Source organism: Apium graveolens, chromosome 6, assembly GCF_009905375.1.
Source record: "Apium graveolens cultivar Ventura chromosome 6, ASM990537v1, whole genome shotgun sequence".
Lineage (NCBI taxonomy): Eukaryota > Viridiplantae > Streptophyta > Magnoliopsida > Apiales > Apiaceae > Apium > Apium graveolens.
This window is the reverse complement of record NC_133652.1, coordinates 291,834,008-291,846,671: the sequence shown is the minus strand read 5'-3', so window position 1 is coordinate 291,846,671 and position 12,664 is coordinate 291,834,008. Positions and strand designations below refer to the sequence as shown.

General features: G+C 32.5%; 2 protein-coding genes across 2 annotated transcripts in view; both read right to left on the bottom strand.

Moving 5' to 3' along the window:
- LOC141668248 (peroxidase N1-like) overlaps positions 1 to 12,345 on the bottom strand; it is a 32,317-nt gene extending 19,972 nt beyond the window's left edge. The window contains exon 1 of the mRNA XM_074475034.1: positions 11,895 to 12,345. Within this exon, the coding sequence (XP_074331135.1) occupies positions 11,895 to 12,284 (390 nt within the window). The 5' untranslated portion in view covers positions 12,285 to 12,345. The remainder of the gene's footprint in view (positions 1 to 11,894) is intronic.
- On the bottom strand, positions 6,370 to 7,875 carry LOC141668246 (peroxidase N1-like). The gene is made up of 3 exons (XM_074475032.1): positions 7,432 to 7,875; positions 7,040 to 7,202; positions 6,370 to 6,947 (listed from the first exon to the last, which is right to left on the bottom strand). Exons 1-3 carry the CDS (start codon positions 7,822 to 7,824, stop codon positions 6,529 to 6,531), a joined length of 975 nt encoding a protein of 324 aa, XP_074331133.1. The 5' UTR covers positions 7,825 to 7,875; the 3' UTR covers positions 6,370 to 6,528.
- Positions 12,346 to 12,664: the final 319 nt, after the last annotated feature.

The window sequence follows — 12,664 nt, the reverse complement described above, 5'->3', positions numbered from 1 at the left end:
TGATAACTGTCTTTGTCAAGAACTGGGATCTTTACTCCAATATCCTTCTTACTCATCTTTGTTAGTTTCCAAGATCTTTAAACTCTTTGTTTGTCAAGAGCTTGCTCTGATACCAATTGTTATTCCTAGTGGACTAACAATGAGATTTACAGAAGGGGGGGTTGAATGTAAATCTCAAAACTCTTTCAAGTTTTGAGCAGTTTTAAGGACTGTGTGTTCAAGATGAACAAGTGTGTGAATTGCTTTAAGCTGATACAGACAGATATATATTCAAACACTTATGAAAATAACACAGCAGAACTTAAAAACTTTTCTGGTGGATTTGTTGTTCCACCAGAGATGGTATTTCAGAAATTCTGTGATCTAAGAATTTGATCACAGCTGCGTCCTAGTACAAACTAGATAATTTTTCTCTCAAGATTTTTCTAAACAGCTCTGGAAAAATTCTTATCTAATTACTAGCTACTACTTGGTTTATATATTACCAAGTTTACAAGTGAAGACAATGATATAATAAAATAATAAAGTGATATCTCCACCTGTTTCTTCTCCAGTTCACTCCAGTACTTTGTTGACTTAATGTCTCTTTATACTAGAGTAGAACGGCTGCTTTTTCTGATGTTCCTGAAATTAGTCTTCCATATTTCAGTTATCTCTGTTCACCCACGTGCCTCTGTTTGTAGGTACAACTACCACTTATCAACGGTTAATCAGAACATCCGTTGAAGCTTTCATCCGTTGATACACTCATCCGTTGAAGGATGTTATCCGTTGAAGCTTTCATCCATTGATGCTCTCATCCGTTGAAGGATGTTATCCGTTGAAGCTTTAGAGACATCCGTTGAAGCTTAGCTTCTCATCCGTTGAAGGTCTTTAAGTCATCCGTTGATACCACTTCATTTATACAAAATTACAAGGCATGAAATATTTACAATTGGCCTTCCTATCTGCATATCTTCTAGTAGTCAACATGACTCATAGTTTCTCTCAACTTCTAAGAATTACATCTTAAATACAGAGACTGAAATATGCTACAACACTAGACTTATTTCTAAGTAAAGCTACACCATCAACGGATAGCCAAAGTGGTCTTATCCGTTGAGGCTACAGACACTGAATTTCTACTTAAGTGTTTTGTTAAACATATCATCAAACTAATGCACATATTTTCCTAACAAAACACTTAAGCAAGATTTCACAGGCTCTGCTCTGATGCCATGATACAAGCAATGAAACTTAATACTAAAGAGAAAATTATCAAGTATTATTCAAGAAGAAGATGAATTGAAGACTCATTGTTATAGAGAAGTTGCAGAGAAAAAAGAAGAACTAACGCTATGATACAACTTGTGTGTTCTTATATCTGAAAGTGATTCTCTCTTTCATTTAACAAACTTTCCCACTCTTTTTCCTGTACATTGACCCATTCCAGCTGTTCTTTGACTTTGACACATGTCAAGTTGTGAGGCATCTTTGTTGTCCTCCTGATCTGAGGTGTCAGTCTGAGTATTAATATACTTAACACCTACCGTATATTCTTATATAGTGATTTTATTAGAATATAAAAACATATACGCTATAAAAAATGACATATATAATTTGGACTGTGCTTAATTAGTTAGTAATCAGTAACTAATATATATTTGTAGAATTTGAAAAGATGGGTCTCGGGGTTATTCAAAATTTATTTCAAGCAATTTCAGCTTGGAGCACAAGGAAATTTTAAATAAAAAAAACACATAAATGTCAAATGATACCAAATTTGTATAGGACTCTTTTGGTTAAAATATTAATGTGAAGCAACTCGGTGGAATAATGCTTAAGGTGAAGGTCAGCTTGAAAACAGCTCATGAATCAACTCTATTTGTTTTGTAATTCATTAATAATTCTACATTTCTACTCTAAATAAAAAATTATGGAAAATAAGTTTATCTTGACTTGAAGCGCGATTTGAGGGAGTTTGTTAGGGTTTCAGAATATCCGGTGTCTTGTATTCTGAGATTTGAAGTTCCCTTTTCTGTTTACAATGAGATCACCAGATGACTGTAATTCAACAAATGGGAAATTAAATTATACTGTAGTTGTTAGTATTTTTTTTATTAATATAACTTATAATTTTGACTCACATAATTTATAACCTAACAATTGAGTTAAATATCTGTTCTAAATTATTGTTAATATTTGACATATGATAGTTGATAAGAATAAAATGCATGTATATTTACACACACTACAATAAATATGGCCATTTATGCGATTTTTTTAACTGAAATCGTCGTAATTGAGCCATTTACGACAGAAAAAAATCGTCGTTTCTGATCGAGTAGTAAGTTCATTTTTTCGTCACAAGATAAAATTCCGTCGCAAGTTAGGAAGTAGAGACCCACATACTCAATAAAATAATAAATCTATTTACGACGAAATATTTTGTCGTATGTTATGAACTTAAGACGGAACATATCGTCATATGTTAACTACTTGTACTAAAAAAAAATCTCGCCGGAAAAATGGAAAAATTTCAGATTCTGGTGAGATTTCCATTTTTCGGCAAACCATAACAAGTTCAAATCAGTGTTTTTCAGCTCGTTTATGCACACCAAACAAATCAAAACTACTTATACAGTACATAACTAACATAACATCATATTACCAACAAATCGTTAGTTCTAATATTATACAAACAGGGCCATTTCTAAACCAAACAAAACATCAGAAAATAAAGCTATATTATATGTTCAATTTATAAACGCTAACACAGAAACAAACAATTTATCACGATATCAAAAAACAAAATATGAAACTCGGTTCAAAATATTTATAACGGGGATTTTCACTATACGAGCTCGGCTGGAACGCCTTTAATATATTATTCAGTATTTCATGACCATCATATATTTTTTACAGAGTACATAATTGCATTCACGATATGTTATTAGGAACATGACTGTATAATAATTAGGAGCAAAATTAGCAAAATTTATCAGTATTAGTTTTTTCTAAACTTTTTATACATATTTTACAGTTTATGAAATAAACATTAATACTACTACGTACTACATACCGCTTCTACTGAATTTTAAATTATTTCACTTTTTAGCACACATTTTTAAGTAATCAGATTATATTATTTTCTATTTAAAACTAATATTTTTATTTAAATCCCTTTTCTATTTAATTTAAAACCAAAAATCACTTTTAAACTCAGTGTAGGCGCGGTAAGACAGGGCTCCAATATATGTTTTGTATTTCTTTTGAACTTGGATTTTTCTTTGATATATGTTTAAGTGCACGTCCTATGATTTAAATCGAATAAGTGACTGATAAGTGACAAATTGGTAAATGCTTATAAGTTATACAAGTATTTGGATAATTAAATTTATTAGTCAGATTTTTTTTATTTAAATGAACTAAAATAAATAATTTTTAAATATAATTATCTTAATTCTTATATTTCAAATTTGATTAACATTTTAAAAATATATTTTAAAATAAAAATTGAGAAAAAAAATGAAAAAATGAAAAATAAGTTAAGAAAAAGTACGTCGTTACTAACATTCAACTTATCAGCTTATAAATTGTATATTCAACTTATAAGTCGGGTCGCCAAACATTCGTCAATAAGCTGTTATATGTTTATAAGCCAATAAGCTGCTTATAAGGTATCCGATTGGGAAATCTTAAAATAAGTAACTTATAACTTAAAATTAATAAGTGACTTAAAAGTGATAAGTAGATGAATACTTATAAGTTATGTAAGTGTTTGGTTAATTTTACTTATAAGCCAGATTTTTTTTAACTTAAATGAACTAAAATAAATAATTTCTAAATATTATTATCTTAATTCATGACTTTTAAATTAACTTAACATTTAAAAACATACATTTAAAAACTAAAATTAATAAAAAAGTGAAAACTCAAAATAAGTTGAGAAAAAATATGTTGTTACTAACATTCAACTTATTAGCTTATAAATCATAAATTTGAATTATAAATTGTGTCGACAAACAGTTCGAGATAAGTACTTACGAGCTTATCAGAAACTTATAAGCCCGTACACAAGCTGACCCAAGATTTGCCAAATAGACCCTAAATGCTTGGTTGCGACATGTGACGCGGCACGGTTTGTAGCTGTATTGGCCGCGGAGTGGAAGACAAATGCGATTTGCAAGGTGCAAGCAAAGACAGCGGGATGGGGTTGGTAAAGTCAATTCTGACAGGATATATCGAGCAAAGATAAGTCAATATTGACGTAGTCAGGATATATGGAGTAACATGGTACTGCAGTCTGCAATGACCAATCTTTTATTTATTACTTTCTCCATATTTTTCAATTATTTATATTTTTTAGAGAGTATTCGACACGCATTTTAAGGTGCATATAAAGTAAATAAAAATTAAAACATTCAACTTTTATTCAGAAAAAGAAAATTGTAAAAATAAGTTACATAACTATACTTTTTACGCACCTTAAAATACGTGCCGGACACTTACCCAAAAATGTAAACAATTGGAAGAGACTGAGGGAGTACAAGTTTGTTCATCTTTTTTGGCTAAACAAAAAAAAATCAGTTTTTTTCTTTATTTGATAATTGAGAAGTAAATGAGTTACGAGCGTGTCATGTGTGTGACTACGAGGCGACACGGATTCGTAAAAAATAAGCATTAATTCTCGTAAAAAAATTTATTTACGCAATTTTTTAAACACATTTAATTCAAAAGACAATTCCTGAATTCATAAGAAATAATTACTGAAATTAAGAATTCTTGAATTCATAAGAAATAATCATTGAATTTACGAGAAAAATAAGATTTTTTTGAAATTTTTGATTTAATAAATATTTTCTTCATATATTACATCCTAATATTGTTTATACAGTAATAGAAAATTCTAAAATAAAATAAAAATAAATCGGAGCTAAAATAAATAGTAATTAAAAGTAAGGTGATAATGCATGTTTGAGCATGAACATGCAAAATCTACATCTTGATACTCAAAACTACTGTTAGGTCTTTCAAGTTTGAAAGGTCATGCAATCCATTGATGTGTTCATGCCATTATATATTCTTAGCTGCAATTCTTAGCTGCAATTCTTAGCTGCATCATTTTTCTACCCTTCTCGTATTCATCGCATCTTCGATATGTACTGAAAATTTCTCCAACATCCTCAATATAACCTCAATTTTCAAAGTGGGTAATTATAAACAATGTCCTCAAATTTACTTTGAAAATAGGAAGCAGATACGTAATATCATACACACTGATAAATGTTAAATATATTTTAGACGTTATACAATATTTATTAATAAAAAAATTATCAAAATTTTAATTAATATATTTAAATGGTATTAAAAAAATTTAGAAAATGATGTGTGTTATGCTAGTTTGATTTGAAAATAGGAAGCAGATACGTGGTGTGAAGAAAGAAATATTATTTTGTAAAAGAAAGAATAATTTTCGTTTAGGGTTTGAGACGGGCTTTGGAATCTTATCAAAAATATCACACCACAGTTCCAAAACGACCCCATGATTAGACCTGGAAATTCGGATAACCGGTTCGGTTTTGGATCAGATCAATTTCGGATCAGATCTACTTTCGGATTATGATATATTTGAAGACCATTCGGATCGGATCGGATGTGATTCGGTTCGAGTCTAATTCGGATTAATATATCGGATAAAATTCGGATTAAAATCGGACAAATTTGTGTTCGGATTAAATTCGGTTCGGATATTTTGGGATCATAACTTATTTATTTTTTTAATTTTTGAGATTTTAAAAATATATTTTTTATTTAATTTAGTATTTTTAATATAATGTAATATATTTTTACAAAAGAATATGATTAAATAAGTATGTTATCATAAACATAAAATAGTTTAAAGTATAAATTTTGCTTATTTCGGGTCATATTCGGTTCGGGTAATATATTATTCGGTTTTAATCGGTTCCAAGTTATAATCAGATCTTGTATTTCGGATCATTTTCGGTTAAATTTTCGATCGGGTATTTTTCGGATCGGTTTAAATCGGTTTTCGAATAATTATCGGATTGTATAATTCGGAGATCTCGGATCGGATCTCGGTTTCATAAATTTCGGTTCGGTTTCTTCGGATCCAGACCCATTTTGCCAGGTCTACCCATGATCATGCCTAATACGGATACAAAAGTTTCGTAGGGGAGAGTGCTCATTTTCTTTGATTGCCATTTTAGTTGTATGAGAAGATCGTTTTAGGAAGAGTTTTGAGACATCATGATTAGATTAAAGAGCATGGTTTCCTATATGGTTTGATATAAAATTAACGATCATTAAGCTTAAGTATCCATATTTAACTACTAAACATAAAATATGTGAAATCAAAAAACAAGATTGTGAAAATAGAACAGGTGTGTCAAATTAAAACTATTATCAGTTTTACATCGTAAATCAAACATCTTTTACGTAATGATATACAACTGCAGGCTTATTTTGCATCTGCCTCCTTAAGTTTTCAAAATAATCCTATAACTAGAAAATAAGAGCTTAACTTTAATTGATTTTAGAACAAACTTTACGAATTTCACCGGCCGTACCAGTTTTCACCCCAATATTAGTCATTTTAATCATGGATTTTCCAAACTCCAAGTTCAATGTCAGTCCAGCCAAGCCTCTAATACCCATAAACCTCTGTGCAAAATTCCTTGTTGTACTGTCCTGCCATAAGCTTTGATCTGACTCCAGAATTCCCCGATTATCGCGCACATTCTTGAAGAACGAACGATCGAAATTGTTGCCACTTCCATAGTCCAAAGCGATTCGTTTGTTTCCATCACCGTTTTGAGGACAGAGAGATTGGAGTGTAGGAAGGAATGAGGGATCAATGGTTGGATCAGCACCTCCGGAGTTGGTGAAGTTGTAGAGTCTGTAGCTTACGAATTGGCAAGCAACTGTTCCAATTGTGTGTCCTCCTACAATATAAATGTTTAAATTGTTTGAGTTAGACTGTACTATAATGGTCTTTTGCAGAATCAGAATATTGCATGCATGTAATATTGCTTACCAACAAGAGTGACAAGATCTTGAGCACTCAGACCAACATCTGCAAATTTCTTTTTTTGGACAGTTACCGAATCTCTGAAACTCGGCAAATTTGATGTATCAGACGCTAATGACACTCGTCCGTCTCTCCTTCCTGTTGGCACTTTATAAGTCAATGCACCGACCTGCATGAAACACATTAGCAAAAGTTAAATAACTACTCTCTCCGTCCCTCTCAATTATTATCGTTTCTAAGAGAGTGTCCAACACGCATTTTAAGATGAATTGAAAGTATAGTTCTATAATTTTTTTTTAATTTTTTTTTCTGAATAAAAGTTTGATCTTATATTGCTTAGCAATATTAATATTACTCGATAAATGTTCAATATGTGTTTGAATTTGAATTCATCTTACTTCGACTGTAGCATCACGAGCAGCAAGAGCCAGAATATCAGCACAAGAAACAACGCCAGGGCATGCTGCCTCTAGCTGTGTCTTAGCGTCTTCAATGACATCATAGCCTCTCAACAGAAGATTTGGTGGAGCAGTTTTCTCAGCATTGCTGCCATCGATAAGAATCGAGGCATCGCAACCATGAACAAAGCAATCATGGAAGACCATTCTAAGCAATCCGGGAGCAACAGCAGAATTGGACTTAACATGTTTCTTAACGGTGGCCTGAACAATCGATTCCGCTTTCGGGCAAGACCTGGAATAAAACCCGACCTTAGTTTGCGCTAAGGCCAAGGGTGTGGCAACTAAGAGAATAAGTACTAGTAGAGAAAACTTGTTAAGAAAAGAATCCATTTGAGATAGCTTGCAATGTGTGTGTGTTAGGTTGATTGTGGGTATTAAAGCAAAGGTGGAAGATGTATTTATAGTGAAATGAAAGTGCTAAAAATGGATAAACGTGTGGAGACTACGAGGGTCAATGTATGGCAATAGAATCAAAAGTTTGTTGTGTGCTGAGTTGGAGTCCACTCTAGGGCTGCCCCATATTGTTTGATTCGAACTATTGAAAATTCAAGACCAACTGAATTCATGTTCACACAGTTGCATTACACAAGATGGCATGGGACTCGATTTTTTTTGCAATTTGTTTTTTTTTTTAAATTTGATATTTAAATTTCCGGGCCAGTTTATCAACAAGTCGAATAATTTTGAAGAATAATATAACAAAATATTTCACCGCCGTTACCCCTATTTAAATCTGTATATATATCTAAAATTAAAAATAAAATATCGGTAAGCGTCTAAAATCCGGCTGATTTCAAAACTAGCTGGCCAACTTAAATTTTTGCATTACACAGTTCTTAACAGTGGTGTTAAACTAGTAGTTTTGGCTTTTATGTAATAAAGTAATGCTCATCTGCTGTAACATAAAGTCGGTTAATAAACTAATATATCTTGTTAAACCAAGTTAAATTTTTCTACAAAGTTGTTTAGAAAAGTAACCCTTTATCTTTTCAATGTTATATTTTTTTATAACTTTTAACTTTCTTTTAACTTCTTACGAAAGTACTCCTCCGTCCCTAAAAACGTTTACTCTTTGTGTTGTACACGTTTGACAATGCATATTTTTGATTTTTAATATATTTAATTTCGTATTAGTATTAAATATAAAAACTTCATTGTATTAAAGTACTCATAAATACGAATCCAACAAAATCACTCATGACTATTTTTGATCTTATAAATTAGACGTAAATTAATTACTAAGGTAGTGAATATTATATATTATTATCTGCTATGATATTTTCTTAATTGAAAATTGACTTTATTTAAAAATGATGGGAACGGCAAAACAAAGTGTGTAACACATCACAGATGTTCTAGTTGGTTTAAAATATGACTTTAGGGACTTATCACTCCAAGATTATAAGTTCGAATTCACTAAAAGACACGGAAGTATATAAATTACAATATTTGATGGGTACCAATATGTTAGTAGTCTTCCGGATTAGTTGAGGTGCGCGAAAGTTGATCCGGACGACAAATTAAAAAAAAAGGATAAAGTGTGAAACGCACATTTAAAAGCAGGGGAATCGCTTGATGTTAAACATTGAACTTTCTGGCAAGGTTAATTCAATTATTTTGAGTATTGAAAACGATGAAGATGTTTTATTTCCTGTTAATGAAAGTAATTATCATATTTTTTAAATCACAAAGTTGGTAGAGAGGGCCGAGGGGGGGTACATGCATGCAGTGCATGAAAAAAGTAAGTGGAAACTGTTGACTCGGGTTTTTTCAAAACAAGAATCCATAGAATGCGTGTGGGGTCGCGAAACGCGAATTGCTTTTTAGGTGGTTTTGGAAACTTCCTAACCACTGTGTCCAGGTTTACTTGGTTTATATGAAGCATCTCACTGCTTACCGGACCAATCTTAGGGCACGTTTTACAAATCTGATAACCCGACTTATTGATTTATAAATCCGTTATAATTTATTGACGAATATTTATCGATCCGATTTAAAAGTTGAATTTACAACTTATAAGTTGATAAGTTGAATGTTAGTAATGACATATTTTTCTTAATTTATTTTTGTTTTTCGTTTTTTTATGAATTTTAGTTTTATTTTTTTTAAACGTTAATCTAACTTAAAATATAAGAATCAAGATAATTATATTTAAAAATTATTTATTTTAGTTCATTTAAATAAAAAAAATTCTAACTCATAAGTTGAATTATCCAAACACTTGTATAACTTATAAACATTTATCAACTTATCACTTATTAATCACTTATTAATCACTTATTCAGTTTGAGTTATAAGTTACTTATTTTAAAATTTCCCCGATGGACACTTACTTTCCTTTCAATCTGTTTGGCTAAACTTAGAAGTCTACTTATCATTTATAATCTCCTAACAGATTAAAGAGTTTTTGTCGATCTTATTTTTTAGTTCAATTTATAATTTATAAATTGATAGATTTAATGTTAGAAATGACGTCTATTTCCCAATTTATTTTAACTTTTCGCTTTTTATTAACTTTAGTTTTAAAATATATATTTTCAAATGTTAAACAAACTTAAAATTCAATATTTAAAATAATTATATTCAGAAGTTATTTATTTTAGTTCATTTAAGTAATTTTTTATTCATAAGTGAAATTATCCAAACACTTGTCTGCTTATCGCTTATAAGTCACTTATTAATTTTTAAGTCATAATTACTTAATTTACGATCGTCTGCTTATCGTTTATAAGTCATTTATTATTTTATTTTTTTGACAAAATGCGAATTTTTATTACTCCAAACTTTCTTGCAAATTACAGTTTCTAGTATCGATTGGAATAGACCTCCAATCAAGATCACGATCAGGATACATATGTGCAACCCGAGCTAACTCATGAGCTGCCATATTCGCGGATCGTTTAATGAAGTACAACCTGATGTTGTTTGCCTGCTTGAGTAGTAGTCGACAGTCTTCAATTACCCTTCCCAGCCGGGAACACATAGAAGTGTCGCTTCTAATTAGCTGCACCACCACTAGGCAATCAGTTTCCACTGTGACTATATTCCAGTTTCTCTCTTTAGCCCAGCTCAAGGCCTCTCTAACTGCTATAGCTTCGACTAAAGTTGGGTTTAAGATCTCCATAAAGCTTCTGGTTTTCGCTAGTAACAGTCGGCCTTCATGGTTCCGTGCAATGAATCCTATACCAGAAACCCCCTGGTCTTTCAACCCTGCCGCGTCAGCCGTTATCTTTACTTCATTTAGGTGTGGCTTTACCCAGAAAAAGGCACCATCTCCTGCAACAGGAGGATTGACAGGTACCCTAAGTCTCCTATCTTGGGCAAGAGTCCACTGTGAAAGATACTCCCATGCTTTCTTTACAATCTTGATTGACTTCCATCTCTTTCTGTTCCAAACCCAGTCATTTCCGGCCCTTCAAATTGACCAACACAATGTGATCGTTCTAGCTCAGTCCTGCATTGTTTGACTTGCAAGGGTCCTCTCTAGCCATACAGTAAAATTCGGGGTGTCCTCTATGTTGATACTTGGGTCGAATATATGCCAACATGAAGCTGCCACTTTGCATTGAACAAGACTATGCAGAATAGATTTAATCCCTTCATTGAAAACTAAACACGAATTATCTATCTGGACATGTTTGCTCTGCAACATCGTCTTGGTTGGTAAGCAACATGTAGCAGCTCCCCACACCAAATTAACAACTTTAGGAGGAGATTTAGCATTCCAAACTTTTTTCCAAAAGTCAGTGTTTATATTTGTATTCCATGCTCCTTTCATTTCTTGCATAAGCTTGTACGCGGATTTAACTGAATATATACCTGAGTTCTCCAGCTTCCAGCATAATATGTCTGTGTTCAACTCTGTTTTAACCCTCGTATTTTCAATGCAGTGTTGGTCCCGAATGTTAAAAGTATCCCTGATAATGTCCATATTCCACTCTTTAGTACCAGGAAGGAACAATGAGGCAACATTTTGATCCGCTACTGAGACCGAAATAGTGGAGATGTAAGGATTGTCCCTGTCATTTAGCCATGGTTGATCCACAATTTTTATTTTAGTCCCTGTCCCAATTCTCCAATACGAGCCTGCCGAAATAAATTTTCTTGCCTCTAGCACACTGTGCTAAATAAAACTGGGGCTACTTCCTAGTGATGTTGCCATAAAATCTGAGTTCGTATAATACTTTGCCTTGTACACTCGAGCCACCAAGCTATCAGTATTAGTAATGAGGCGCCAACACTGTTTTCCCAACATCGCCAAATTTACATCCTGTAAACATTTGAAACATTTGAAAATATATGCTAATATATCTAGTTTAGGTTTCTTGTGACTCTACAATTAGGCTTATACGCCTTACAAATAAGTGTTTTTTGTAACTGTAAATAGCACATTAACTTACCGCAACTGTAGAGTCACGACCAGCAAGAGCAAGAATATCAGCACAAGACACTACACCAGGGCATGCTGCCTCTAGTTGTGTTTTAGCATCATCAATGACTTCATATCCTCTCAACAGAAGATTTGGTGGAGCTGTTTTCTCAGCATTGCTGCCATCGATAAGAATCGAAGCATCGCAACCATGAACAAAGCAATCATGGAAGATCATTCTTAGCAATCCAGGAGCCACAGCAGTGTTGGCCTTAACATGTTTATTAACTGTCGCTGTAACAATTGATTCGGCTTTAGGACAAGAAGTCGAATAAAAGCCGACCCTAGTCTGTGCCAATGCCAAGGGTGCTACAAGTAAAAGAAGCACCAGCAGAGAGACTTTGTTAAGATAAGAATCCATTTGAGCTTGTAAGTTTTAATGTGTTGTTATGAGTTGATTGTGAGGATTATTGGCAAGGAAGATTGTGCATTTATAGTGATGATAATAAGTAGTATAAAAGAGTAGAACGCGTGGAGAATACAAGTACTACAATATTGTCAATTAAGGTTGCATGGGAAGAAATTTGAAAAGTTCGTCTGGCGGTGAGCTGGTGGAGCTCATTTGGCTAGGGCTGACCCAAATAATTTAATCGTATGCTCTCTTTTGAACAGTTCAATCATATACACCCACGTATGTTCACACAGTTTATAATTAATTATGGTTGGGGTTTGCAATGATAGACGTTATGTGGGGGATTGATATTGACATCACCGGTCGATTTATAAGTCAAAAATAGATAT